The sequence below is a fragment of the Dioszegia hungarica genome, assembly GCF_025882075.1.
Source record: "Dioszegia hungarica strain PDD-24b-2 chromosome Unknown MKK02contig_11, whole genome shotgun sequence".
In the NCBI taxonomy this organism is placed as follows: domain Eukaryota; kingdom Fungi; phylum Basidiomycota; class Tremellomycetes; order Tremellales; family Bulleribasidiaceae; genus Dioszegia; species Dioszegia hungarica.
Window position 1 is genome coordinate 222,165 of NW_026515771.1, and position 27,524 is coordinate 249,688.

At 56.6% G+C, this 27,524-nt stretch overlaps 11 protein-coding genes across 11 annotated transcripts; 6 read left to right on the forward strand and 5 right to left on the reverse strand.

The window, feature by feature from the left end:
• Positions 1–51: 51 nt before the first annotated feature.
• On the reverse strand, positions 52–1,114 carry MKK02DRAFT_37519 (nucleotide-diphospho-sugar transferase; the record flags this gene model as incomplete). Its single annotated transcript, XM_053089683.1, has 4 exons — positions 52–187; positions 228–278; positions 329–390; positions 434–1,114. The coding sequence occupies 4 exons, from the start codon at positions 1,112–1,114 to the stop codon at positions 52–54; spliced, it is 930 nt and encodes a 309-aa protein (XP_052944417.1).
• An 862-nt stretch (positions 1,115–1,976) lies between these two features.
• Positions 1,977–3,173, forward strand: MKK02DRAFT_16298 (uncharacterized protein; the record flags this gene model as incomplete). Its single annotated transcript, XM_053085610.1, has 3 exons — positions 1,977–2,518; positions 2,577–3,023; positions 3,074–3,173. 3 exons carry the CDS (start codon positions 1,977–1,979, stop codon positions 3,171–3,173), a joined length of 1,089 nt encoding a protein of 362 aa, XP_052944418.1.
• Positions 3,174–5,267: 2,094 nt separating this feature from the next.
• On the forward strand, positions 5,268–6,271 carry MKK02DRAFT_37521 (uncharacterized protein; the record flags this gene model as incomplete). Its single annotated transcript, XM_053089684.1, has 5 exons — positions 5,268–5,562; positions 5,754–5,869; positions 5,923–5,984; positions 6,029–6,082; positions 6,139–6,271. The coding sequence occupies 5 exons, from the start codon at positions 5,268–5,270 to the stop codon at positions 6,269–6,271; spliced, it is 660 nt and encodes a 219-aa protein (XP_052944419.1).
• Positions 6,272–6,380: 109 nt separating this feature from the next.
• On the reverse strand, positions 6,381–8,322 carry MKK02DRAFT_16491 (uncharacterized protein; the record flags this gene model as incomplete). Its single annotated transcript, XM_053085642.1, has 5 exons — positions 6,381–6,629; positions 6,689–6,832; positions 6,881–7,635; positions 7,695–7,761; positions 7,807–8,322. 5 exons carry the CDS (start codon positions 8,320–8,322, stop codon positions 6,381–6,383), a joined length of 1,731 nt encoding a protein of 576 aa, XP_052944420.1.
• A 1,871-nt stretch (positions 8,323–10,193) lies between these two features.
• On the reverse strand, positions 10,194–12,269 carry MKK02DRAFT_37524 (uncharacterized protein; the record flags this gene model as incomplete). The annotated part of the gene is made up of 6 exons (XM_053089685.1): positions 10,194–10,243; positions 10,291–10,738; positions 10,798–10,904; positions 11,287–11,407; positions 11,455–11,536; positions 11,611–12,269. 6 exons carry the CDS (start codon positions 12,267–12,269, stop codon positions 10,194–10,196), a joined length of 1,467 nt encoding a protein of 488 aa, XP_052944421.1.
• An 830-nt stretch (positions 12,270–13,099) lies between these two features.
• MKK02DRAFT_16334 (uncharacterized protein) lies at positions 13,100–17,005 on the reverse strand (the record flags this gene model as incomplete). Its single annotated transcript, XM_053085614.1, has 9 exons — positions 13,100–13,150; positions 13,235–13,504; positions 13,643–13,744; positions 13,869–14,114; positions 14,193–14,243; positions 14,303–14,479; positions 14,533–15,042; positions 15,076–16,225; positions 16,284–17,005. The coding sequence occupies 9 exons, from the start codon at positions 17,003–17,005 to the stop codon at positions 13,100–13,102; spliced, it is 3,279 nt and encodes a 1,092-aa protein (XP_052944422.1).
• A 764-nt stretch (positions 17,006–17,769) lies between these two features.
• On the forward strand, positions 17,770–20,195 carry MKK02DRAFT_37526 (uncharacterized protein; the record flags this gene model as incomplete). The annotated part of the gene is made up of 13 exons (XM_053089686.1): positions 17,770–17,960; positions 18,253–18,388; positions 18,453–18,561; positions 18,615–18,737; positions 18,792–18,812; positions 18,863–18,886; positions 18,941–18,993; positions 19,043–19,081; positions 19,129–19,264; positions 19,308–19,380; positions 19,430–19,580; positions 19,639–20,079; positions 20,145–20,195. 13 exons carry the CDS (start codon positions 17,770–17,772, stop codon positions 20,193–20,195), a joined length of 1,548 nt encoding a protein of 515 aa, XP_052944423.1.
• A 610-nt stretch (positions 20,196–20,805) lies between these two features.
• On the forward strand, positions 20,806–22,239 carry MKK02DRAFT_37527 (aquaporin-like protein; the record flags this gene model as incomplete). Its single annotated transcript, XM_053089687.1, has 10 exons — positions 20,806–20,889; positions 20,952–20,969; positions 21,024–21,050; positions 21,101–21,181; positions 21,234–21,378; positions 21,454–21,633; positions 21,717–21,813; positions 21,886–21,947; positions 21,997–22,101; positions 22,190–22,239. 10 exons carry the CDS (start codon positions 20,806–20,808, stop codon positions 22,237–22,239), a joined length of 849 nt encoding a protein of 282 aa, XP_052944424.1.
• A 794-nt stretch (positions 22,240–23,033) lies between these two features.
• MKK02DRAFT_27822 (uncharacterized protein) lies at positions 23,034–23,622 on the forward strand (the record flags this gene model as incomplete). The annotated part of the gene is made up of 2 exons (XM_053087407.1): positions 23,034–23,390; positions 23,458–23,622. 2 exons carry the CDS (start codon positions 23,034–23,036, stop codon positions 23,620–23,622), a joined length of 522 nt encoding a protein of 173 aa, XP_052944425.1.
• A 941-nt stretch (positions 23,623–24,563) lies between these two features.
• On the reverse strand, positions 24,564–25,595 carry MKK02DRAFT_37529 (uncharacterized protein; the record flags this gene model as incomplete). The annotated part of the gene is made up of 3 exons (XM_053089688.1): positions 24,564–25,308; positions 25,377–25,479; positions 25,532–25,595. The coding sequence occupies 3 exons, from the start codon at positions 25,593–25,595 to the stop codon at positions 24,564–24,566; spliced, it is 912 nt and encodes a 303-aa protein (XP_052944426.1).
• A 451-nt stretch (positions 25,596–26,046) lies between these two features.
• Positions 26,047–27,393, forward strand: MKK02DRAFT_34251 (uncharacterized protein; the record flags this gene model as incomplete). Its single annotated transcript, XM_053088882.1, has 6 exons — positions 26,047–26,223; positions 26,282–26,491; positions 26,555–26,667; positions 26,751–26,947; positions 27,001–27,148; positions 27,204–27,393. The coding sequence occupies 6 exons, from the start codon at positions 26,047–26,049 to the stop codon at positions 27,391–27,393; spliced, it is 1,035 nt and encodes a 344-aa protein (XP_052944427.1).
• Positions 27,394–27,524: the final 131 nt, after the last annotated feature.

Consider the following 27,524-nt stretch of genomic DNA (forward strand, 5'->3'; position numbering starts at 1 on the left):
ATTGTAGTGGACAGGGTATGCGTCTATGGGATATAGACTGTACACCGCGATTTACTGATTATCGCTGACCTGGGCCTTTCGCCTCGCCTCCTTGGCCATGCGCCAGCCCCTCATCCTGCCCATCCGCTCAAACCACAGATTTTGCACCCCTGCATTGGTGATATCCCACCACGCTTTGGCTTGAATACTAGGAGGGTCAGTACAAGCCATGTCCCACCAAGACTCACACGTTCGTCCCTGCTTCGAGATCTTCTTCTTTTGCCATGTTCGAGTGAAATCTTTTGCTGATCAGCTCTGACCTCGCGTCTGGTCTGGATTCTCAGCTTACAGGTGGTCTAGTGGCACCCACGGGTGGGGTCCATCACGGGAGAAATAGATGTTGAGCAGGTCCTACTGTTCAGTGCGGGTTCTTCTCGGGGATCCACAAACTCACTTGGTCCGGCCATTGAAGCGAGGATTCTGAAAGATCCACCCTCAAGATCTCTTCGAATGTCTGCTGATCCGGTCGGATCATCATGAAGCCCGAGTTGAAGTACGGCCCGTCAGGCATCGGCGTCTGATAAACGCCTTGCCAGTCAGCCGTTGCCGCCAGTCTATGCTCCGGCATAGAGTTCCGACTCTCCCAAATCGGGTGGATGGGTCGATTGAAGACCATATCCGAGTCCATGTATAGCACTCGATCGTATTCGGTCAATGCGAATGCCCACACCTTATCCCATACGTAGTGGTATGTCTCGGGCCAAGAGTCTCGATGGGGGAAGACATTTCGGAGACTGTGCGGAACACGGAAGATCTTAGCGCCGGCACGCTCGAGCTGCTGGATGTCGGCCTCGGCGGTCTGGTTGGTCACCATGACGACCACATCACGATTGGACGGGTCGCGAAGCTCGGTATCAGTCTTGAGGCTGAAAAGGGTAAGGAGGTGGCAGTAGTCCATATAGTCTGACTGGATACTCGCCGGGTCGTACAGGACGTACGCCTCTTTGGGATGAGATGATTGGTGGGCTTGAGGGAAGGCTTGGGGGATATATGAGGGGTACTTGGAGGTGCTGATCAGAATATAGGTGATGCAGGCGCTCACGATGATGAGGAATGTGCAGAAAGCGGCGATCATCTGGCGTCGACTTGGGCGGCGGCTTGTGTCACAGCTACTGAAGGGCAAGTCTGACCACTCTGACCATGAAGCTCGCATAGCGGTAGGCATGTTGATGAGAGGTCCCGCTCCGTAGGTTGTTTTCGGTTGATGTGGACAAGAAATGCAGGCAAACTTGGAGGTCCGATTTCGCACGCAGTTCCTATTCGTGAACTCGCTTTGAGGTTATTCGCCCCGGATCCCTTGGTACGAGACATCTCTTTCTTAAGGCTGACAAAGGAATGGGACACCAGCAGTCATAACAAAGGCAGGGCCTCCACTGTTCTCCTCCTCATTGTTCCGAAGGTAGAGCCTCCACTGTCTTCTTCCCCTTCGTTCCGAAGGTATCGCCTCCACTGTCCTCTTCCTCATTGTTCCGATTGCGTGTTGATATAACAACGGAGGCTCCTTTATGTGCGGCCCTCATCGATACCGATCGGCCTTTGTGGACGACGACAAAGGGGCATGCATCATAGCGGCTAGATCAAAGGTGAATACGCCCTTATACATACCCGTGGAGTTACTTAAACGGCGTGGGCACTCCCTCTTTTCTACATCCAACCTTGTTAGCCTGATCGCCAACCCGCGAAAGAACTACAAACTTAGTATGTCCGCCAAGACTTCTTACCGTCCCCCTTTTCAGCCGAACATCGTCCGCAGTGCGTGCCGCAAGCCACGATGGGCAGCGGCCATACTCGCCGCCGGGGCGCTTCTGCTTATCGCCTCGGCCTCCTATCTGGGGTACCCGATCCTTGACGACGCGGATATCCTCGCTATCGCAAGGCATCATGGTCAACACTACAAAGCCGTCGGCCGGAGGCCCGATCACTCCCTCCTTGATCTCATGCTTCCTCTCGCCACCAACAGCCGTACGCGTTCCGCCGCTCGTGATGTACTCGAACGTACTAGCGGATACCTGACTGACCTCGACGAGGCGGCGATGAACGAGGTATGGGGCTACGAGCTCCATAATCTTACCTACGACGCCTACGTCACCGACCTAATGGACATGTATCAAGAATTCTTCGTCCCTCTCACCCAGGCCGACCCTCACGGCTACAAATCCAGCACATCTTATTTGAAGGACATAAAGCACCGACCACTCTTCAAGCCATTTCTGGACCAGATGGCTGCCTTCCTCTCCTTCCTACCGGTGCGCTCCTGTCCTCTAACTCGCAAGATCCACACCACTATGAAGTCATACCCTGCCGACCTACACGAGGAATTTGGAACGTGGACTAGCAAGAACCCCGGCTGGAAGCTCGACTACACCACCGATCCTGATTGGGACCGATGGCTTGAGGAGGAGTTCAGAGGTACCGGTCTGGCGAGGGAATTTGACGCGATCAAGGCGGACAATAGAGTGATCGGCGGAGACCTCGTGCGGTGAGCTGGGGCGATGTCTTCTATTGATCTGCGGCATGACAGTCGCTGAGGCCTCCAGGTACCTCCTAGTGTTAATCGAGGGGGGTCTTTACACCGATTCGGATACTGCAGCAGAACTTCCCGTCGCTCAATGGGGCGAGAAGTTCTTCGAACAGCCGGTCCCTCGCCTTCCCTACGACATACTGAGCGACATTGATGATGTGCTTCCCGCATGCGTCTCGCAGAAGCAGATGGAAGATCAGGATCAGGACAAAGAACAAGATGACCCGCCATCTTTCATTATCGCCCAAGAATTTGACTATGTGGACTGGCGGCATCAGGACAAGGCCAGCCGGCGGGAGGTGTCCCAATGGACCTTTTACGCTGCCAGAGGTCATCCGATACTCCTTGACGCTCTGGGAAGGTCTTTACGCGCAGTCAAGGAGAAACGCCTCCGCATGGGAGGCGGCAAGTGGGAAATGTCAGGGTTCCACGAAATTCTACGCCTAGCAGGCCCAACATCTCTGTGAGTTCAGTCAGCCGGGACCAGCCAGAATAGTAGCTCACCGAGGTCAGTGCGAACGCTCTCCAGCGATACTTGATCGTGCGTTACGGAATCACGCCCGAGAAGCTTCCCGGGATTACGACCTCCCTACGTATCGGCGACGTACTGTAAGGCAAGCTTCGACTTAGATGAGATGCAGCTGAATCAGAACGGCTTGCTTCCAGAGCGGTCTTTCCATGGCTACGGCATGGCTGTTGGAGTCCCCGCTTGCAGTCGGCACAAGTGAGCCTTCTTTTCCCGGGTGAGGCGCTCAACAGGGGGCCCTGCTAACTATGTCATAGGTTTTCCGGAAGATGGGGCGCGGCTCTACCACCTGGTGACGGCCATTAGACTTCGTAGAATTGCATACAACAGGCCAGGGCAGTCCTCATCCATGCCAAGATTGAACAGAGGCAGAATGTAATACGTATGCTCAGAGCGCGCGGGGCCGATTCAGCGATCGAACGACCAAAACCTTACTACCGTCTCACTGGGCTGTTGCTCACATACAGATGGACGAAAAACGCGCCTAAAATGGCATACCTGACTCAAGACATCGCCCTGTATGTGTGACGTCCTGCATCGAGTGGCTCGTACTGACTTATAGACTCCACGAGGAATGCCGGATGAACAATAGGGACTGGGAATCAAGCGGTCTATGGAGCGAGAAATTAGGGAAGATGTTGGGCTGTCAAGAGGCGAAGCGCGAGCGGCAGGAGAAGTCAGCAGGCGGAGGAGCACGAACGTAGGACTTGATGCCCCGAGGCCGTGAAGCCTATATGGGACAGTAAGAGAAACATGTGTGGGTCCTGCCCACAGCATCCAGCGCCATGCTTCTACATGAACACAGGACGCTCGCTGTCCGCGTTCATCTGTGGGAGTTTGATTTATCGATGACGCATACGGCGAGGCATGAGGAGCGGACCGATTCGGCACATCAGATCAGCAGATCAGTAGTCAGGAGGAGCGTTATTCAGGATCGTTGTTCAGCTCCCATTCTTGCTACCGGCGTTTACGTAGCGCATGCTGTCAGCAACCGTGTCACCCCCCTCCAACTTCCTGTCACCAATACCCTAACGTCTCGTCGACTCGCCCCTCCCCTTTTTTGCCTCTGACAGATACCTTCCCTGCACCCCTGACGCCTAGCTTCATACCATCGCTGACTGCAAAGAATTGACCCTCGTCGCTGATAATGAGACCGATCCTGTTCATAGTCAGCGACACAGTGTTATGGTAAGGGGAGTGACGCATGCGAAGACCTTCCAATCATGCTCGGACACTTCATGGACCATGACCATCCGATGGATTCGCAACGCGCCGACGAGTTGCCATTTTGAGACAGCGGCAAGAGGCAAGGTTGCCGGGTTGGAGACCTGAGCCGGTCCGAGGTCATGCGGTATGCCCAGCTCGTCGATCACAGGGTGTGTCCCCATATCTACCGTGTAAGCTGCGCGTCCGAGATTGGCATGCCGCACTCCCGTTGAGTTCAGGATCGTGAAGCCATCATCATGTCGACGAGGGCGAGCGAGTGGCGCAGGGAAGAGAAAGGTGGTCGAGCTTGTCAAGAGATAGAACACAAGGGCGCTTGAGACCACTGCGGCGCAGGCACCAGCCCATAGCAGCCGCAGAAGTGCTGCACGTCGCGAGCGCGTCGGCCCGCGCGAGCCGGCATAGCTCCGCTGTGGTAACATACACGAGTAAGTTGCCCGACTTGCAGAGGAGCTTGGAGTGGCGACGTGCACCCAGAACATGCGATTGTCTCCTGTCAGATTCGTAGTCAGGCTCCCAGACAAGGAATCCATCAAAGGAGTCATTAAATGCAGTGAGATGAGCTGGGTATCACCCTCAGTACGATCCTTCCTTTCTTCACCGGCCATGCTCCAGGTGGACACCCCGCCATGACATGGTTCCTTTCAGGTGTGCAGTGTCTTGATGGATTGTCCTGTGAAGAGGTATTAGCGGGCTCTTGTGCCTCCCTCACCGCCGACCGATTCTTGCTGCCGCTGGTAAATCCTGAACATGCGCTCACTCATCGACGTCAGCAAGTATGAGTGGCCAGGGTATCAGGAACAACGGGATGTCGGTCAGTCCAAGAAGTTCCTTGGGGACAACTTTCCTGTGTCCCGGCGTCGAGCCCGGGTGCTCCGCTATTCTGTCAGCGCAATACTCTCTGGTATAGGCTTGCTCCTCCTATTCCGATTGATGTACCCCGGCTTGACTCCCGCCATGCTCCGCCTACCATCCAGTATCCTTCCATACGCCCCCTCGTACGCCACGGAATCAGCTGGACTCACCACATCCAAGGAGGCGTATGTTCTCTTCCTCCCCTCAGTCACTCACGAAGAATACCTCCTCGGCGTCCGCGTCCTCCTTTTTGGGTACAAGTACGATCACGACACCCGCGATCCTTCACGGGACGTAGTGGTCATGACTACTCCCCAGGTACCGCTAGAAGTCGAAGAGCTGCTACGGTCGGAAGGGGCCATCATCTCTCGGAACGATCTGATCACTTCCATCCCCAGTACGCTCGATGTCACGGCGATCAGCGATACAAGGACATGTACAACAAGCTACACATCTGGAGCTTGACTCAGTACGAGCGCGTTCTCTACACCGATGCGGACTGCTTGATGACCCGTTCGCTCAAGGGGATCTGGGACGAGCCCGAGGCGCGCGGGGTGGCATCAGCGTCTAGGTCCTTGACGAATTCAGTGCTGGGCGATACCTACCTGGATGCTGGGTTCCTACTGGTCAGACCTGATCGGAAGAAGTTTGAGGAGTTACTTCTTGTCCGAGACTTTGCGGGTCTTCTGGGAGATATGGAGCAGGTTAGTCGGAGTCATACCACCTGCTGTCGGTCCGTGTGGACGTTGACATCTAGGCGCTTCTCAACAAGTACTTCCGCAAGGATGGCCCTCATCCGTGGACAACTCTGAGGCGACCGTGAGCACTGCCAGATTGTCAGCTATCATTAGTCTGACCAGTAGATGGGTCAAGGCAGCGCCAGATAAGACAGATCTGATGGCGCCGAATCCGCCGATGTAAGTGAGGAGACATGAGCGCGAAGATAGAAGCTGAGGTCTCGGCTGACCCACAGGCTGCACGGGATGTGCTGGGCTGAAGAGTGCGATTGGGAGCTTCGAAGTCTGTGGCATAAGAAGCTAGGCAAGATGCTGGGTTTCCATGCGGCCAGGCGGCAGAAGGAAGAAGAGGGCCAGCGAGACTTGTAATACAAATCTTTAGTCAGATGAGATAAGCAAGTCAGTACACCGCAACTCTGTTCAGCCTATATCGCCCGGCGTCAGTACAGACGAGATCGCATGCTTTCCCGCCGGTAGATCACCCCCATCCGACTTCCCACCACCAATACCCCAACGTCTCGTCCACCCGCCCCTCTCCCTTCTTGCCTCTGACGGACACCTTCCCTGCGCCTCTTACTCCTAGCTTCAGCTTGCGGGCAATGCCCAGACCCTCCCCGCCTGCCGCAACGCGAGCCGATAAAGGTGGATATGACGCCAGAGTTGGGAAGTGGGTATCGATCGACTCGAGCTCCGGGGCGAAGGTGGGGCGGAGTGGTGAGAGAATGTGCTATACAATCAGCGAGTGTCTTCAACGGTCTAATTCCTTGTACCGGAACAGATACTCACGAATGTGCCACCCTCATCCCCCTCGGCATCCTCGATCGGTAGTCTCAAAACCCACCCGGCCACATGCCGCAACATCTCCGCGTGCGTGGGGTCATAAACGCAGTCAGACGCTAGGACAAGCTCGAATGGCTCATCCATGAACCTCTCCGTCTCCTCTGACCCGTCCGCCTCGCTCGCGGGCGCACCTTCAACCGCAGGCTTCTCCGTACCGCCCGCACTGAAGCGCTTTGCCATGTGCGCGGGGAACGTCGTCCAGTCCAGCTTGGCGATATGTATCCCCGAGTATGATGACTGGGTGGAGGATGTGGTGTCGCTAGGGGGAAAGTTGAGATCAACGCAGATCTTGAGATTGTCGATGACCGACGGAAGAAAGTCCGTGGCGACGACCAGTCCGGGTGACACCTGCCGAGTTGACGGTTCCCCATGCGCAGCAGTCAGAGCCTGTAGATCAAGGATCTTACGGCACAGGATGGACAGCAGACCAGTGCCTGCGCCGAGCTCAAGGATCCTGACCCCTCCCCCTCCCCGTCTTGGCTGCGCCGAAACGTCTAACCCAAAACGTTGAGGCCGGAGCGCCATCTCCCTCCCCAGTAGTATAGCACTGCCCCAGGTCTGGACGCCGACGCTCAGATGGTCCCCCATCGGCGCGTCGTGCAGAAGGACCGGGATAGCTGGACGCCGTTTCCGCTGAGAAGATGCCGCCTGACCGGAAGAGCGGGACAGATTGGACGATGCCCTTCGACGAGTGACGACGGGTGGAGAAGAAGAGAGGGATAGTCGACGCAGTTGAAGAGGGGATGTAGGCGGGCTTGCGAGGGAGGCGAGGAAGGTGTGGGTAGTAGGAGATAGATTTGGGTTGGCGGTCATTTGCGACCGGGATGCTCGGAGGGCTGCAGCGAGGTCGGTGTGCACGGGGAAGAGGAGGTGTCGAGTAAGGGAGCCAGCGGCTGTATGATCAGCATCAAGTCTCCACTGCGCACAATTGATCAGTATATGAGAAACCTACCACTCGTCCCAGCCATCATCGCCAAAGCCGCCGTCGCAGCCTTCAACACAGCTTCCACCTCCCTCATCTGCAGTCCACCAGTCTCAGCTTCAACTTGCTCCCCCTGCTCCACTCCATCTTCCTCATACCCTGGGTCATTCTCCTCGACCCAGGTCTGCGCCCTTCGAAAGACACCTTCGAGCCATTTCTGCGCCCAGTCCCGCTCGAACGGGTCGAGATGGGCACGAGAGTCGTCTTCTTCCTGGTCCTCCTCATCCTTTTCCTCTTCGGACTGTGTATAGCCCTCCTCCTCCTGCTCTTCAAAGATCCCAGTGGTACCCCTTAACTGCAGTGACCCAGGTATAGGCCCCGGCTGAGCTCCCGCTCCACCTACTCCTGCGCCCCCTTGCTCCAGAGCCGCTCGCTTCGGTCTCCTCGTCAGCCGAGAGGGTCCAGCTCCACCCTCGTCATCACTATCGCCATCATCGTAGAACGCGTCCGACACGCTGAGTCCACCATGTATAGGTGGCAGGTACAGCTGGCGCAGGACCGAGATGTGCGATAGGAGCTCGGTCGGCGCGAGGGGTGAGAAGGTGGATGCTGTCCGGGGAAGATAAGGGAGGAATCTGGTAGGCAATATTTCGGGCATGATCTGCCATTGAGCCCCCGACTCAGAGAGCTACCGGGAAGGAGGATGGAAGGAGGGGATGAAGAAGCTATCCAGGGCAAAGACAAGAACAAGAAACGAAATTTTCCGCACGGAATGAGGTGCATCATACATTTGAGGCGGTAAGGTCTGTACATACATATGTTGTTTTTTTACTGTATAAAGGAGGATGCATGAGCAGCTAACTAGTTTCGCCCCAAGACTACCTTGCTAGCTACCGCTACAAACCTTCCCCAAAGTGACGTGGTATTTCGCTCAGAACAACACTCCCCTCGACATCCACGTCCCTACACAGCTGTTATCTAGTTTTCTAGCGACAGTGTCGATATACGATATCACTACATCCGGGAACAGATTGAGGCGGGGATCATCAGGGTCGACTACGTGAGGACCTCAGAGCAGTATGCGGACATTTTTACGGAGCCGCTCCCATTTTCTACCCATAAATACCTTTGCGAAAAGCTTGGGCTTACCTCGCCGCCCCCTCTCTCTCTCTCCCCTCCCACTCCCACCAATACCGGTCACGCACTACTCGTATTCGGCGCCATCATGTCTCAACGTCTTACCAAGAAACAGAGGCTCGGCAAGGGCGGCCCTTGTTGGCACTGCGGTCTTCCCGATCACGAACGGTACAGCTGCCCAACATACACCCCTCCCCCACCTCGGCCCAGGACTCCTCCTGGAACGCCCAGCCGACCGCTAGTCCAAGCTGCGGTCCAAGCGGTACCTACTACTGGCGGAACCGAGATGGAGACGGGTACTATAGAGCAGGGGCTGGGCGCCTCGGCTCAGGAGTCGGTAGAGCAGGGGCATGGCGCCTCAGCTCAGGTCACAGGGGAGCAGGGGCAAGGCGCCCCAGCTCCGGCGGCGGAGGGGCAGGCGGAGTCACACCCACCCCTCTTCTGGAAGCCGCGCTACGATGGTTTCGATCCATCTGCAGCTCCGGCGGCGGAGGGGCAGGCGGAGTCACACCCACCCCTCTTCTGGAAGCCGCGCTACGATGGTTTCGATCCATCTGCGTACTCTCAACTCGCGAGGCGGTGGATGGGGGTGATACCATGGAACAAGACGCAACTACTCAACAATCAGCAAATTAGCGCCGCGCTCCATTACCGCACCCTCATCCCCGGCTCCATCCACTGCCCCCGCTGCGGTACCCATTCGGCGGAACTCGGTCACAGCGAGACCTGCGACCCCTACTTCAAATACGCCCGGCACAACGCGGTCGTACATGCACTAGGGCACGCCGTCCAGTCTAGAGGTGTTCGGGTCGAGTACGAACCAACATCCACCGATAACAATCAGAAACGCAACGACCTCCGGGTATGGGCGTCGGGCATTATCGGTACGGCTACAACGAAACATGACATCAAGGTCTACTCCATCTTTACCGAGGACGCATACTCCTCGTTTGGAAACCCGAGACTAGAAGCGGGCGAGGTGATGAGGTCGACCAAGCGGCCCGAGTGGGAGCGGGTCAGGCTACAGGCGGAAGGGTGGCTGAAGAAGATAGCCAAGAAGACCACGGTGGACGCGCCAGGAGGGGTCGGGACGTTTACGCCGATGGTATTTTCAACAGGAGGATTCATTCAGAAGGAGGCGAAGAAGCAGATGGACGAGTGGCAGAGCGGGATCTCGGAGGGGAAGTGGGCATGGATGATGAAGAGGATATCTTTGAGCTTAGTGAAAATGAGGGCGCAGACGATGACGTGGTAATTAATTTGATAGGCTAGTTTAAATCCATAGATCTTGTTCAGTAGGATAAATGCATTAGCCACAATACATATATAGTACTTTCAGAGGACTGAACCGATCGAAAGAGACACAGTAATCAACCCGGGATTTCGTCCGGATCAGGTCTTCCATGATCCCTTGAAGTGAAGCTGCACCATCGCCTCTGAACCTGCACTGTCAGCAATGATCCTCCCGCTCCTTCACGCATGGACTCACTCCACACATCTCCCGCGCGAAAATTACCCACGCCCGGGCTAAAACCCGTCACTGGCAAGACTAGCACGTCCCCTACTCTTAGTGGCCGTTCCAACCCTCTCAGATCCCGCCATGTCATCCCATACCGTGCGAATAGGTAGCTCAGTACGGCATCTGTAAAGACTGAGGGGCCTGTCCAATTGATGACGCCTAGTGGGCCGCCATGCCGAGGCTCGCTGAGGACGTTGATCTCCCCCAGATGGGCGAGTTGGGCTTCGAGCTCGATCCGAAGATCTGAGGGGGGCGATCTGGGCAGCGAGGACAGCTGAGTGAGAAGGGAAGTATAATTGTTGTAGTGGCCCTGAGCAAATGTGATTGCGGTCGGGGTATTGTGCAGTATTCGGAGCACGGCGGATAGTGCAATAGGATGATACGGCGCCATAGCCATGGTCCACTGTAAGATCTGTAGCTGTTACTATCAGCTTCGGACGCCCGCGATAGGCCAAGCTCGCAAGTACAACAGCTTACAGGCCTGGGCCACCACTCCGCCCAATCTTCTCGATCCCCCACGTCCGCCTCTATGCCGACTACAGCCCTGGCTCTCCCCAACACGCGATCCACCTCCCGATCCCGCTCTTCCTAGTTAGAATATGAGTATGCTACCCCCAAGTGGCAATTGTCTTTTGGTACGGTGGTATAACTCTGACTTGGTAACGCCGCTCTTCGTTCACACTACCATTGGTCGCAGGTTCGAAACCCTCGATGTTGAAGACTTTAGCGATTCCACGAGGTAGGGAGAAGTCTCCCTGAAAACAACGTACATCAGCAGTAGCCTGCTTAAACAACGTGATACACCCGACCACTAGGTATCGTCGCATGGGGGAGAGTTAGAATATGAGTATGCTACTCCCAAGTGGCAATTGTCTTTTGGTACGGTGGTATAACTCTGACTTTCCTCACTTGCACCACGCAGCAGGTCTACGCGTGCGATATCTGTCTCGGTCATCCATCCTTTACCTCCCCGCCAGAGGTCGGCGCCTGCGCCCCAGCGCGAGGGGGGTTTGAGGAGGAGCGTGTCGGTGTCCGAATAGATCCCGCCGCAGAGGGCGAGGAGGAGGTAGCGAATCAGATCGGCGTTCTGAAATCAGCACGAGGACAGGGCCGCGGGAGGGGCGGAGGACTCACAAGTATGCCGCTGGGAAGGTTAGACCATAACTTTTCGAGTCTGGTTCCGGATAAGTTTTGCTTGATCCAAGCAGTCGCGGTACTGCTAATCAGCAACCTCCCCAATCACCATGGGCTCAGCTATTCCACGTCAAAAGCTGCGGCGACAGGACTCACTCATCCGACAGGAACCTCCACTCCCATCCCTCGCTCATAGCTGATCCCTCACTCCAACTCCGCATATCAGTCCCATTCACCCCGACCTCATCTTTACCCTTCTGCCAGATAACTCGCCCCTCGCCCACAGCATCCCACCCATGTGCCGGTCCCAATATACCGTCCATGGCCGTCGCTGTCTGATACTCCAGCTGAAGCCGGGGCGGGAGGACGACGGAGACGAATTCGTCGATTGCGTCTACGTAGGCGGAGTGGTTTATGGGATGAAGGTTGTATACCGAGTCGGGATGGACGGGAGCGCTTCCGGAGGCAACGAGCGGGCGACGTAGAGGGAAGGGAGAGAGTCCCGAGGTAAAGTCGGTGGAAGACAAGTTTTGACCCCAAGAGAGCAAACGGGGGAGTGACGGTGATGGTGCGATGAGGAGCTGGCTTTGTTCGGGATCGCGCGCGCCAGGTATTACTTCGATGGCATGCCAACTCCATCCTATAACGCCCAGGCAGAAGCAGAAGACGGCGGTGGCAATTCGACGCAAGGCGAGGCGGACACCTCGCGGCATCCGATGGGGAGAACGGCGCTTGAGAAGGCGACTGGCGGGCTGTAGATTAGGAGTGATGAGTCCCGAGCCGAGCATTTGCTTCTCTAAGTCCATAGTACCCATTCTGACCCTGCGTATGGATATTGGTGTGCAGAGGTGGACGTATCAGTCGCCCGGGAATGGATACACAACACAGTGATCAGCTTCCTCTGTTCTACCCGGTGTCAGAGGTTGATGGTCGCAAAGAAAAAGGAATGACCCCTTCTTTTCCGTAGACACTCCTTTCTGTCTATTCCATTCTCAACACAGAGTGGAGGGTCGTTCCCGTTTTGAACGGACTGATTGACGCTCTGGTTTCCACAGCGTTGAACGGACCGTTAGCCCCAAACATGTTCATGAACGGGGAGATCTCGCTGCGGCCTGACCGGCATCAATGGGCATCCAGGTTATTAATCCGTAAAGCTCAACCGGACCGCATCAGACATCATAAGAAATGCTGAACTGATCGGACGCACAAGTATAGCAGCCTCGTGCTGCAAGAAGGTAGATGGACAGGCTGATATCAGTGAATGCACTCCGTAATGAGCTGCAGCCGCGAGGCATGCTAGTGAGGTACGTCATTGGCTTTTGACCGGCCTAGTCGCGAGCCCGGCGCTGGTCTTCAGAAGGCGAAGCGTGAATTGGCCATCTTATCGATCGGCGACAGTGGATGTGGCCAACTGCTAAGCTCTGATGGGTACAACGCAAGGGTATAAGTCAGTACGCTGCAAGTGTCGAGCTTGAAATGTCACCTTCAATCAAGTCAGCACGTCCGGTAGCCGTGACTAGCTAGGCCCACGCGCGTGGACGTCAGTCTGTCAGCTTGTACTGCCCGAGAGTTGCATTAAGATCGAGATCGAATATAGAACAACACAGCGCCTACTCTACCTCTGAGGGTCACACGGCCCGGCGCCCTAGAAGACATCATCCGCTAATGGGCAATCCGCGGTTTCATGGTCTGTGCTCTGTCTCGTCAGCACCACCCTCGCCCTGTACAGCCCCGCCCCTCATCTCGCCTGCGTCCAGTATAGGAAAACCAAACAACTCACATCGCAATCCGCACATCTCATTCCAGGTACCCTACCGCCCCCCGAACCAATCGTAGGCGTAGGCAGCGCGTCCAGATTCCCCGCGAACACCGGACAGCTATCCAGCTCATGTGGCCCCTCACACAGCTCACACCGTACTTCCCCCTCTTCATCGTCTCGGCGGGGCGGAGAAGGGTACTCCTCGGCGGTATGTATCGAGCCGGTCTTGCTACTTCCCGTCGTTGAGTCGGGGGACGGTCTCCCGCTCCCCTTCGAGCCGGATACGGATGCCTGTGATGCGGCAAGTGAGGACGATCGGGTAGGCGTGCGGAGAGGGGCAGTACCGCCGCTGCCACTGGTGCTGACGCCTTGGCTGGCGAGTATCTGGGGGTGGCGAGGGAGAGGAGGGGCGGTAGAGGAGTGAGAGACGCGCAGGTCCCGCTCAAGCTCTTGGATCCGGGTTTCGAGGTCGTCCTGGTGGTATATCTTGGACTCGATGAGGGATTCCAGCTCGGATACTTCCCGCTCGAGCTGTATGTGTCAGCTCCAAGCCCTTGGTGCAGGTTGATATCCTTGCGCAGCGCCAAACACTGCATCCTCTCACACCGCCGCCGTTCGACCCATTTCCAGCTTCAAAGACGACGTCAAAACTCACCTCTTTGATAGTAACCACATACCCCTCCGCCTTCTCCCTCCATTCCGCCCCATCCGCCCCGTCCCCCCCAACATCCTTCAGATCCTCCAACAACCGCACCTCCTCCCTCACACTCTCCAACTCCCCCTCGAGCACCCTGACCCTCTCGCCCAGTTCCCGATTCTCCGACGTAAGCTCCTTGATGACATGGTGGTACCCGTGCATCTTTTGCTCGTCCCCTTCTTGGCTGCCCGTCGAGAGTCGGGGCTTGGAGTGGTGCCGACCCAAAGTGTCGGCGGTGGGGTTTGGGTGGAGAGATCCGGCCGAGGAGCGACGGGAGGGGACGGTGGGTGGGAGGGGGAGGTTGGGGTCGGGTCGGGGTGAGCGGCGTTCGAGCTGGGCGTCAGATGAGCTCAAAGCGCAAGGATTTGCAGACGAGAATTGCTAAGACTTACACTAGCCAGCTCAGCTTGCAAAGCAGCTACTTGCGCTTCAAACTTCTCGCAGTCCCTCCTCATCTCTTCGAATCGCGCCATCTTCGACCGAAGCTCGTCCACCTCCGCTGTACTCTCTGCGAGAGCAGACTCCGTCGCCGTAGCTTTCTGAAGAGCAGTACGAAGTGTAGCCGCTTCCTGGTATCCGTCAGCAATCTCTTCAACCCCGTGCCAAAAGAACCGGAACTCACAGCAGCCTCCCCCCTCAACCCCTCAATCTCAGACCGCGCACCCTCCAATGCCCCCCTCACCTCCGCCAGCGCGCCCTCCATCTCCCCCAATCTCCCTTTGGCGCCCTTCGCTTGCCCCTGCAACGTCGCAATCTCCTCCTTCAACCCCCTGGCCACTTCGCTCTTCTCCCTCTCCCCCGCCCGCGCCTTCTCCAACCTCGCCTTCCACGCCTCCGCCTCGCTCTCTAGCTGACTCCGTGCCTCTTCGAGATTATCCTCCAGGGTCGATATCTTCGATTGGAGGTGCACGATCTGAGTCTGGAGGGTCTCGTTGTCGATCTCAGCGGCGGACAGGCGGGACGTCGATGGCGAGAGGGAAGTCGGGTCTGTCGAAGGAGACGGGGACGAAAGTTTCATTCGTTCCGATTCGGACTTGGTGAGTTTATCCTCGAGGACCCGTATCCGATCTTCGAGCTCGTATGCTCTTGTCTCCTGGTCCGACAATTTCTGCTCGTACAGCGATATCGTCGCCTGGAATCAGCTTATCCTATGGATAAAACTCACCTGACCCGCCGCTCTAAGTTCTTCAACATTCCCCTCCGCCTCCCCCAATTCTGCCTCTACCTCTCCTACCCTCCCCTCCAGAGCCTTGACCTCCTCCCGCTTCGCCTCCAGCCCAGCCTCCAGCTCCCCCTTCCCCAGCCGCAACTCCCCCACCTCCCGCTTCGCAGCCTCCATCTCCTCCTCTACCGCCTTCTCCCTGTTCAACAACTCCTCCGCTAGGTCTGTAGCCTGCCGTGCATCCTCCTGCGACTGCGCAAGACTATGCCGAAGCTCATCCGCCTCCTTTTGCGCCGCCTCAATCTCATTCCGCAGTGTCTCGAGATTACTCGCTTCGTCCTCTGCGTCCGCATCGGGATCCACGGCAGCAGCGGCGGCAGCAGCCTCGGCGACATTCTGGGCAGTGACCAGTTCCGCCTCGAGCTCGGCGTTCCGGGCTTGCAGATCCCGGATCTGAGCTTCGAGGCTCGCCGTCGCTGCTCCGACAGCCGCGCGCGCCTTCCCCGGACTGGGCGGGGGCGGCATGTTTTCCCGCTGCTCCCCATAGCTGAGACCGAACGCCGTACTTCCCCTAGGCTTCGCTTTGGGAGTGGCCATATTCCCGCCTATACTCGGCCGCGTACGAGCAGCCGGCGTGCCGACGCCCATAGACACTCGGGACGCCTTCGGAGTCGTCGCGGTGCTTTTGTCCAGTCCGCGCACACTCGCACCTAGTGTGCCCTCCCGAGCAGACTGGAGCTGCTTGGCAGTCATTCCGACGTACTTGCTCGCTCGGCTCCCTGCGGTGATTTTGGCCGCGCCCGAGGCGGTGGGTGTGGTATTGGTCGAAGTGGAGATCCCGAGTAGGTTGCGCTGCGGCCGATTGTCTTCAGGGAGATCAGGAGGATCCACCCCGAAGCCCATGGTCGAGCGGGGAGTAAATCGGGACGCCGAGGAGACCGTACGTGCTTTGCCAGGAGTGGCTGTAACGGGTCGCAGACGCTCGTGTGCAGGTGTCATGCGGCCGCTGACGGAAGAGACGGAAGCGTGGGAGATGTGGGATGCCACGGAGGCCGGGCGGGAGGGGTGCGCGCTAGCGGCGGCAGTAGGTGCGGATAGGCGAGCGGCGAGGATGAAGACGCCGCATTTGGGCGGACAGGAAAAGTACTCAACTCTACCTTGTCAGCTGGCTCTTTCCATCCTGCGACCAGGGTAGACAAGGCGCAACTCACCCCTCTACGCTCCCGTCATTCTTTCCCATCCCCTTAAATCCACCTTCCAGCTCCACTCCCGCCCATACGCCCTCCTTGAACTGTGTAGCGCCCAAGAACCGCAGTATCCCCTCCATCCCCATTCCCTGCATCCGAACTTTGTCCCCAACTTGCGGCGCAAACTTCGCCCCTCCCGCACTATCCGTTCCGCCCTGACGCGATTCCGGCCGATTTCGATTCGCGTATGGCGTAGTAGAGGTAGTGCTGCTCGCCATGGATATCCGGCGTGGGGTGAAGGTACCGCCTGGAATGGAGGACCCGCCTATACTGGGCCGGCCGACACCGATAGAGGGTCGAGAGGACGAGCGGGAGGCACCAGGCGTGACGGGTACACCAGACGACCTAGGACCTAGTCCATTCGGTGTTCTTGCCCTAGCCATCGGTGTCCGTGGTGCGAGTCCACCACTAGGGGGCGCCAACCCGCCCGAGGGAAAGTTGGAATGAGTGGGCGTATCCGGATCCCCGCCCTCCGCGTCATCTAGCAGTTTCCGCATACTGCTTGGCGGCCGTCGCTTCAGCGCTTCTTGTAGATGATCCATCGCATCGCTATCTGCTGGTGCGGGAGCATTGTTGGCGGGACCCAGGGACGATCGTGGTCGACGATGGGTTGGAGTAGGGATTCCCGAGGGAGTAGGCGGCGTGCCTAGTCGGTGCGGGGTAGATAGGGTCGGGAGGCGAGACATAGCGGGTCGGCCGAGCGGCGAGAGACTATCGAGCTGAGACATGAGCAGTGACTCGCTTGATAAGGGACGAGAAGGCAACTCGAGGAGTCAAGTGGATCCAACTTACGGAGATGGCCCGAGCGTTTCAGAGTGAGGAATGGTGGAGAAGACACCCAGGCTGGAGGTTTCGTTGCCTCCTTGTACGATAGCGGGCTGCGCTGAGCAGCTGATCTGACTCTCGTCCGCCTATCAGGCACACCTATACCGTGACAGAAGGCTGTATGGGCTGAAGCGGTGGGCGAGGTATGCAGGTCGCTGTTTATTTACTTTGGCACACGGACCTGAATCGCTTCGCGTGCAGTGGAGGAAGCTTCAATCTCCGTTGAAGCCTGTTAAAATTGCCACTTCGGGACTATCAATACAAATCTCGGCTATTCCCTATCAGCCATTTTCATCAGGAAATTCAAGGATCAGCGGAATCAGATTACCCCGCGTTTCAGAAGTTACGTCACTGCTGCACGTCCTCTTGTCCACCGCGACACCCTCACTGATTGCCCTATACCTCGACACGTTTCATCCCCAGCGCAGCAGCCTTATTCTTCTGCTACAGCACACAATAGAGGCACCTTTGACCGATCGCTAAGAGGAAAGATCGCTATCCGGCACTATATAGATCGACTCGCCTGCCCCACATCATATCGCCCATCACGTCGTCCTTCAACATTCCCCCCTTCAACCCCGACATCGACAGAACAGTACCCAGACGATCACCAGTCATCCTCAACATGGGAGACTCAGAGATGTACGATGATGATGCCGAGTCGACGTCTTCGTACTCTCCGACTTATGCGAGCTATGGGGGAGCGAGATGGGGAGGGAGGTTCTCGCCGCCGCCGTCGCCGAAGAAGGCGGAGCCGATATTGGAGTATCAGTTGAAGTTTGAGGAGGGATTCTCAGGGCAGGGAAGGAAACAGATGTGAGTGTGAGGTCTGTCGTCCGATTGGGGCATCTGTGCGGTGACAGAGGGCGGAGGTCTTTGGCGGACACCTGGGGATCGAGCAGAAGGAAAGGTTGAAAGATGAGCAGGGAGTACAAGGAATTCTCTCGGGCCAGGAGCTCTTGACGATCGGCTAGTCGCCATTGATTGCCCTGTCGCTCCCACCCCTTGTTCCCCGTCTCTTACCTGGGCGACAATCTCCGTGATTAGGCTCGTGAAAGGGCTCTAAATCGCCCATCTACTCCTGCGTCTGCTCTAGCTGACACCGCAGCGACCTCGTCTTCGTCCTTGACTGCACCGGATCCATGCAGAAGTACATCAATGCGACCCGTGATCACGTCGTCGGGATCTGCGATATGATCCGCGGAGAAGAGGGACTAGGTGGGCAGGACGATCTTCGAGTAGCGGTAAGTTCCACCCCAAGCTGTCATCTGATCTCGGACATGGGTTGGGAGCAATGCTGACCCTCAGGTCGTCAACTATCGAGATCATCCTCCTCAAGATCACTCATACGTGTACAAGACCCACCCGTTCTCTTCGGACATTCCGGCGGTGCAGCAATATCTGAAAGGGTTGACTGGTGAGCTGGCCCGTACAAAGCGTGTACCTGGAGAGCATCAGCTGACTTGTAAGCGTGTGGAGGAGGTGACGGACCTGAAGCGGTTACGGCTGGGATGGCTGCGTGCCTGACTGACTTGACGTGGCGGAGAGAAGCGGCCAAGATGGTCGTGCTGATAGCGGATGCGCCGCCGCATGGTGAGTTGCCGAGCCTGTAGCTCGAAGACGAAGAGCCATAGCTGATAAGATTAGGAATCGGAGAATCTGGAGATCGTAAGCCCATATGCTGGAAGTCTTGAAGAATCAAGCTGATGTCCGCGTAGAGATCAAAGGTGGTGATCCAGACGGTGAGCTGATGATTTTCCTCCTATCTTATAGGGACAAAACAACTGACACATCAGGTCACGACCCGCTCGTCGTAGCTCGGACAATGGCTGCGAACGGTATCACTCTGGTAAGTCTACTAAGCTAGCCTGGCTTTTGCGAATCCGCTGACTCCTCAGTTCATGGTCGCATGCGAAGAGACCCTTTCGGGGTACAGCGTGAGTTGTACGCAGCTCGTTGATGCGAACTTCAGCTGATATCATAGCGCGCCGTGGACTTTTTCCAAGCTCTCTGCAACATGACCTCAGGCGTCATGCTGCCGCTCATGACGGCTGATATGCTCGCCATGACGATTGTCGGGAGTGTGCTCGAGAATATGGACATGGAGAGGTTGATAGGGGGTGAGTCTTCTGGCTGCTCCTTGATTATCCAGCTGATGAGCAGAAATCGGAACGCAGGTGGCTCAGCGGATCAGGGAGAAGGGCGAGACTATGCAGAGCGTGGAAGAGGTCGCTCAGTGAGCTCTTCGGTCTGATACGTCACAAGATCACAAGCTGACCCCCCAGGGAATTACACGAGCGTCTACTCCTCCGGAACGAGCAGACAAAGCAGGTCCACCTTCCAGAAGTGTACATTCCGTCCGATAATGCCAAGAAGAACGTTCAGACCTGGATGAGCTCCGCACTCATCTCGGATGCTTCGCCCAATATTCTCTATGTGAGTCCTTCCCTATCTCCACCATGACCATTATCTGGCCTTTTGCTGACCAAACCAGGTGGCTGGAAAACGCCTCACCGAGTCCTTCCGGAAACAGAACCGCGAGACCGGTTTCGCCTACACGCCCGGTGGCCGGCTTCCTCCCCGACGTCTCATGTCCCCTGGCACTACGGTTCCGTCCGAAGCGCCCCCAACACCCCTCTCGCCCGGAAACCGTAATCCAACTTCCCCATCCCGCGGCGTAACCTCCTCCCCCGGCCGGAAGATCATCGGCGACTTCAAGGCGTTTGGCGGTGGCTCTGCAAGCGGGATAGGCGGTAGTCCGAAATCGCTGAGCGTGTTTGGAGCGCCACTTCTCAAGACTGGACCGGGAGGGGGGATGTTTGGGGCGCCGGCGCCGATCAATGGGGGGATGAGGGGGAGGGCGGAGGTGGATGATGAGGATGAAGAGGAGGAGGAGGGTGGGGCGTTCAGAAAGGATGCGATCAGTCTGGATCAGGTGAGTGGCTCTCTGCTCGTGGATTGAGATGGGGATGGAAATGGGGCAGTAGCTGATGTACATAGGCAAGGCGAATCGCCACGCAATCGATCTTCCGGGCTGGACGACTGGGATAATCGGTTCTTCTCTTGTCCATTTTGTGTTGATGTGCCTTTCAGAAAGATTTGTTCGTACTGTGTAGAGTTTCCGCGGCATGTAGTGATGTAAATACTCTGACCCGCGTGCTGCGACCGCCAAGCTGCAAGCTGCCGGCGAGGATAGCATCCAACAGCATCCGAGCTCGGCCGAACCTTAGGCCTTATTCGGGCACGGCATACCGATGACGCATGATGACGGCATGCACACATTCCTCCCGTTCGGCAGCCTGCCGCGGAGCAACAGATTGGAGGCGCCTCTGTAAAGTTGCCTGTAATTGTCCGTTGTCCGCTCGAACTCCACTCGGCATGCCTCGGCTTGTCTGTTCTCGGGGTATCAGCGGTATGGAGGAGCTTATGAAGGCCTCATGTGAGGAAGCGAGGGACCTAAAGTTCGGGAAAGGAGGATGTTGGGGATCGTCCGAGCGGGATTGATGGCCGTTTGACTGATGTTGATCCTCATGCTGAACATACACGAACAACGAGTCTACTCACCGACCATAGCTGTGGACTCTCGGCACCTCTTTGTCTCCAGCTCTTTCAAAACGTCAGCAGGCGCCTATACAAGTGACACGCGACCCAGGCCATCAGAATGGGGAAGAAATGGACCAACTTTGATCAGAAGGAGCGGGAGGGGCTGTTTGGGAACGTCTACAATGATCTGATCGCGATGGCAGTAAGTCAACTCATCTGTTCCACTCGTCTCGTGTTGCCAGTAAGTGAAACTGATGGAACCAGGGAGAGTTTGTGGGGACTGTAAGTCGTCATCTGCTGCAGCTATTCACAAGAAAGGACCGAGCTGATTCTCAGGTCCTTTTCCTGCTGTTCGCTCTTGGTGTGAGTCCAGTACGGAGCTGTTTCCTTGCGATTCGCTTGCTCATATCCAGGCATCACAAAGCGTAGCGACAAATTTGCTCGAGACCACTGGCGCCACCCCCAGCTCCACCGACGCAGTGACCAAGCTACTGGTGAGTTTGAACCTGAGCATCCCGGCGGTAATGTCGCCGGCTGACCCTCAAGGGGTACTTCTACATCTCGGCCGCGTTCGGACTATCCCTCTTCGCCATGGCCTCCATCTTTTACCGATTTACCGGTTCCATCTTCATCCCTTCTGTAGGGCTCGCGCTCGTCCTGTGCGGCGTCATCAAGCCCGTTCGCTTCGTTCGTAAGTCTCCCCGTCTATCACAATCATTGCTCGTGGGAAGTGCTGGGTATTCGGGCATTTAGCTGACGTATGTAGTGGTCTCCCTCGCTCAACTCCTAGGTGGCATTGTCGCGGCATCCATCCTGGATGGCCTGACGCCAGGACCTCTGGCGGTATCCGTCACTCTGGCACCGGGCATGAGCCGGACCCAGGGGCTGTTCATCGAGATGTTTGCTACGGCTGCTTTAACGATGAGCGTGTTGATGCTAGCTGCTGGTAAGTTGCCTGACCTCGCGAACTCCTACCTCCCCAGACTGGCTCAATTTAGGCGGTTGTGGCGCACAAGCTGAGTCGCGCAGAGAAACACCTGTGCACTCCTCAGGCGCCTCTAGGGTTTGGGCTTACTCTTTGGGCAGTCATGCTATTCTCGATCCAGTCCACTGGGGGAGCAGTCAAGTGAGCCCCATCTCAGTCCCTTGGTCACCCCAGGCAACAGTACATGAGCGAGGACATAAGCTGACCACGCAGCACTGCGAGAGCCTTCGGTCCGGCGGTCATCTCTGGCTTTGATGACTATCACTGGATCTACTGTACGTTCATCATCTACAGAAGGGGAGAACAAACGCTGATTCCGTTCAGGGCTGGGTCCAACTCTTGGCTCCCTACTCGCCGCTGCTTTCTATATCATGCTCAAGCACTTCCACTATTGGCGCGTCAACCCAGGGCAAGACTCGACGGATGTCCGTAAGTCAGACCGGTCTGTAGTGTGCTGCGCTGAGAAGAGTGGCGATGAAGGGGGACTCCATGGATTGGCGCTGCGCTGATGATTCAGGCGACTCGCCAGCCACTCCCGTCCTGTCGCCCATGGGCTCCAATGTATAGATTGTTAATGCGTTGGGGCGGCTCGACTCTACGGATCAGTCAGACCAAATCTCGAATCATCCTCCGGAAATGATGCGTGTTGGACCCGCTCTGCGAGACACATACATACCGATGGACCTTACAATCCTCTAACCTGGTATGGACATTCGATCTTGTGGTCTACATCCAGGCTATCGCACACTATACGAGATTTTCTATTGCGCTCGTCGTCACACTGTCGTCTATACTTACTCCTTTGATGCTCGGTGTAACTCAGACTCCACCCGTTCACGTCACTGATGTTGTTTCCGAGCTGTTTCGGGGAGAGCCAGAAAGTTACCCTTAGCAGCTCCCCATTCCTATGTCCATTTCAGCCCCTCTCATGCTCACTACCCCTTGGGACCTCTTCCCCGCGTTTGGTCCGGTTCAGAATGCAAGAGGGCGACCGGTGACCCGTTGCGCGTGTTGAGTCTTTATGAGCTATAAGGAGGGCGCCGGTTCTTTTTTTCTTAACCAGGCCTTGGGCAGGGGTAGCCGAGGGGAAGAAAGGGGCCCAGGAATGACCGGATGCTTTTACCTCCCCGACTTCCGATCATCCAGAAGGGCTGTTTCAGGGGCTGCACACTGTTCAACAAGTTTCACAGCCTCATCCTTTATCTGTTGGTCCCTTCTCGGTGCCTCGCCACGGAGAACAGGCCAAACAGCCCCCGGTTTTTATGAGCTATAAGGAGCCGGCGGGATCGCTCGTCCAAGCCCACGATACGCCAACCGTGAACCGGAAATTTGATACAACTCCCACTCAAGATCCCTAGATCATGCTCGCCTCCAAATCTACCTTCGCGCTCCTTGCTTTGCTTGCTCCTTTGGGGCTGCAGGTGGCGAGCGTGGCTGTCGATACCCGGCCTATCGTGACTGTCACCTCGATCATTCCGGGCGGTAAAGGCCCCATGTACGCGATCGAACAAGGGCACAAGTTCGCGGTATTCAAGGCAGCTGGCATCATGCAGGCGATAGAGATGAAGTATGCGGTCAATGAGGGAGATGACCCGGAGAAACAGTTTACCTTGATCGAGTGGACAGACACTGAAGTGCGCAAGGTTGACGCGGCCCCTGCTAGCAACGCGACCTTCAGAGTCTCGACGGAGCTCGAGGGACCAAAGAGCAACCCCAGGGTGAGCTCTGCACGTTGTGCTAACCTCGTTTTTATGCTTGCTGGTGATAATTGCTGATACATTGCAGTGCCATCTCGTCAAGCAGCCGGGAGCCACAGTCAAGGACCAGACCTTTGAGTTCAAGGCAGAGTCCAAGTCATACATGCTGCCCTGCGACGCCCACAATGGCGTTGCGATGGTGTGCGGAGACGCATTTGAGGAGCAGTCTGATTGCCAGCCGGGCACCTGGTAGTGAGCCTAGTCATAGACACGCAAGATGATTTTGAGATGTATCAATAGAATCAGGACTTCCCTTTGTTTCACATAGCGGATCGGGCGGCTGCCTTGGGTAGCTGGAGTATCGTTGGTAAGGTCAACTTGAACCGCCCCATTCCAATTTGCCGCCCGTCTCGCTGTGGAGAAAAAGGGAGGAACCCGGATCGATGGCAAGCGAAAGACAGGATATCGAGGTGAACCAGGGAGGACTGGCGCACTGGAGAGGGGGAACAAGATGGATACGGGTAGTGTGCCGAACCGTATAGATGTCGATGGGAGTAGTACTCAGTGTCGAATGGTCAAGCTGCGGGTGAACAGAGCAAGATTTACATGAACATGTACGTGGCTCGTGCTATGTACGTTGCTTGACGATCTCCCCACCAGCTAAGCCATCCTTGGCTCTAGTCAGCCTCGCCTGTGTGCTACGCAGGGACCTCCACATTTCTCACTGTGTGTGGCTCCTTTGGCTCTGAGCAAGCGCTTTCCCCACAACGAGACTACATGTCAAACCAGGTATCGGCGCCAGCGGTCCCTAGTCTGCCTGCGTACATCTCGTAGGGCAGCCGGTCTGCGATGATCCTTGATTGTATGGTCCCTGCTCAGTCCAATCCCTGATCATCCCTTATGGGCCCGTCTCTCATTGATCCATTCAGTGACAAGTGAGTATGTCTGAGTGCACGTGCGTCTCTTTGTTCGACTGCGAAACTCCTCGGTTGTACCCCTGAAACGTCTCGTTAACGACAATACGGACGCATTAGTGGCCTGAGGACGTCAGCGATACGGAGGTAAAGGAGGTCAGCCTATGATAGTATGAGCGAAGAAGGGCGTTCGGCGTCAGCAGCCCCGCAAGACAGCGGTGGCATCTATAAATATATGCACGGCGACCCGCCAGAACACCGTCTAACCCCGTCCACGTCCTCACCGCTCCCTGCCGTCGGCCTTCTTGCTCGACTGTCTCTGCCTTTTCGGCAGCTTCGGAACGTACCCCGGCTCCTTCCTCTTTTCCTTCCACTTCCGCTTCTTCGCCTCTCGCGCCTCCTCCGCCTCGCTCATACCCCTTTGTGTATCTGGCACCGCAGTCGTCGGCACCAACGCCACCTCCTCCGTCGTGTTCGCCGTAGCGAGAGCTTCGCACTGCTCTGCCGAGTCTTCCTCATCATTCGGTCCAGCTGCAGCCCGTGCAGCTCTCCTCTCCGCCTTTTCCTCCTTCCGTTTCGCTTTCTCCGCTCGCCTAGCCCTTCGCTCCTCTTTGGTTTCCCTGACGTCCCCATCTCCCTCGTCTTTTCCGTCCCCCTGCACACTGTTCTCTATCGGTGTGGAGGGTAATCGACTCGGCCCCGCTTCCGCCTGCTCCTGACCATCCACTTCCACCTTCGCCGCACTCTCCTCCAGCTCTTCCTCCTGTACGACAGCGCCTCTGAAGAATTTGCTGTACAGCCCCCGCCGGGCCATATCCCTGCTAACGCGCACGCCGACGCTCAGACCTCCTTGGCCGCGAGGGGCAGAGGAGGAGGTACCGGACGTCTGCCATGATCCGGATTTGTTGGTTCGGGGATCGGCGAGTTTGGGTGTGATGGCGGTACAGTTTGGCGACGAGGGAGCAGGAGAGGTGGAGAGTGGGGTAGAAGGGAGAGAGAGGGAGGCGGCTGTTGCGGCAAAGATCCTAAGAGGATCAGTGCTACTCAATTGTGCGAAGTGGCTGACGAGATGCCATCAAGGAGGTAAGCGTACTGGTCCCAAAACGGTACGGCTTCGTCTCGGTCTTTGCCCACGCCGGAGAGCGTCTTCTTCTGTACGACGGCAAGGGGGCGGGTGAGGTGGCCCGTCTTGAGGGCTGGACCCGTCAGTACGTTCAGTGAAAGCAAGACTCGGAGAGGAAGACTGACCGGTCCCTTTTCCCTTCCATCCCTGCTTGGAGAGATGTTCTGCTGGATCGAAACGTTTCGACATGGCTCGGAGCGGGTTTGAGGAACGGTCCCAGTCTATAAAATGCTCTGACAGCGCTCGAAGATATGTACAACTATAAGAAGGTGGACTGCAAATTTTAGATCGCACAATTCGCGGCTGAACTCTGAGCAGGCACGCGCGGGTTTAACCGACGCGCCGAGAAGGAACTTTCCTCGAAGGTCCCTTGAGTACTGCTTTCCTACCTTGTCTGACCTACCTATACTCACCATGTCTGACATCCAGGAGAAGCTCAACGGGCAGATAACAGAAGGTACGCATCCGCTGAAGCGATCAAGACGATGACAAAGACGGGATGACAAAGACGGGATAGCTGACCTGGCAGATGAGGCCTCTTTGTACGACCGCCAGATCCGGCTCTGGGGTCTTGAGGCGCAGAACCGGTGAGTCCAGCTACTCGCGCTGAAGTTTCCCGCATCACATCTAACGAAATAGGATGCGGTCATCGACTATCCTCCTCCTGAGTCTGCGGTCTCTCGCGCATGAGACCATCAAAAACCTCGTCCTCGCCGGGATTGGGCGAATGATCATTATGGATGATGGGAAGGTGACGGAGGAGGACCTCTCTGGGGGTTTCCTATTCAGGGAAGAAGAAGGTGCTGTTGGAAAGCTGGTGAGATTCGAAACCGCGACTTCACTTGATGTGGTAGGTACATCAGCTGACGGTTTAGCGCACTGAAGCTGCCTTGCCTCAAATCGCCTCATTGAACCCCCTCGTCTCCTTATCCTCCTTCCCAACCCTCTCGCCTTTCGTCCAACCTTCATCGGGAGACAATGGTTCTTCCCTTCAGAATGGAGCCGCCAAGGCGGACATGCTGGAGTTCCTGAAGAGGGAAAAGGTGGACGTGGTAGTTGCGTGCGATATGACTCGCTCTGAGATTGTACGTTTCCTTCCTGTCTTGTGGCGACGAGTGATCAGTCGGGGCCTAGGCTTACTTGGGCAGGAAAGCATCAATGCTGCTACTCGAGATGCCAAAGTCGGCTTATACGCCGCTGGCTCATATGGGTACTACGGATACGTCTTCGCCGATCTTGGCCAGCACGACTTTGTCGTCACGTACGTCACTCCCCTTGTCCCACTCATATACACCATCCCTTTCTCTCCTCTTGTTCGTGCTGAGAGGAGGTGCTGAACATCAGACCGCCCAGCAACATGGGCAAGCCCGCCTCTACCCTTCTCAAAAAGTCGCTTTCATACGTCCCCTTCGAGGCCGTACTCGACCGAAGCGGTTGGGCGGCGCCGTTCGGCCAAGCAGGAAAGGGTGGGAGTCCATTCAGGGGTATGAGTCGGACGATGACCAAGGAGCGTGCACCGGGAGCTATGGTCGGTCTGCTGTGTAAGTCACTAAGTCATTGCTCTCCGGATCATGAGAACAGAGCTGATAGATAGCGCTGTGGGAGTTTGAGCGGAGACACGGTGATCTGCCCAGCGGGAAAGAGGGGCAAGTCGCGGAGCTAGGCGAGATTGCCGAAGAGCTGCGCTCGGCTCTGGGAATTCATTTGAAGGCTCTGCCGCAGGTCGAGGGGAGCATGATTGAGTAAGCCGCAGATCCCATCACTTCGTTCTGCGGGGGATATCAAGCTGATCCTCAGACACCTGGGGAACCACGCTACTGCTTTCTTTCCCCCAACTTTGGCCATACTTGGCGGCTGTCTCGCTCAAGACGTTCTCCGCGCGATATCCAAGAAGGACAAGCCAATCGGAAACCTTTTGGTGGTTGATAGCTGGGGAGGACAGGGGGCCGTAGCGAGGTGGGGAATGGAAGATATGCGGGATGCCTAGACGCCGAAGCGGGCTTTCCGGGCGACGGGGTGGGTTCGGGACCGTGCGAGAGAAAGGGAGAAGGCGATACATCTAAAATGGTACAACTGAGATCTATGATCTATATCCAGGTATTACCTCGCCCCTTCAGA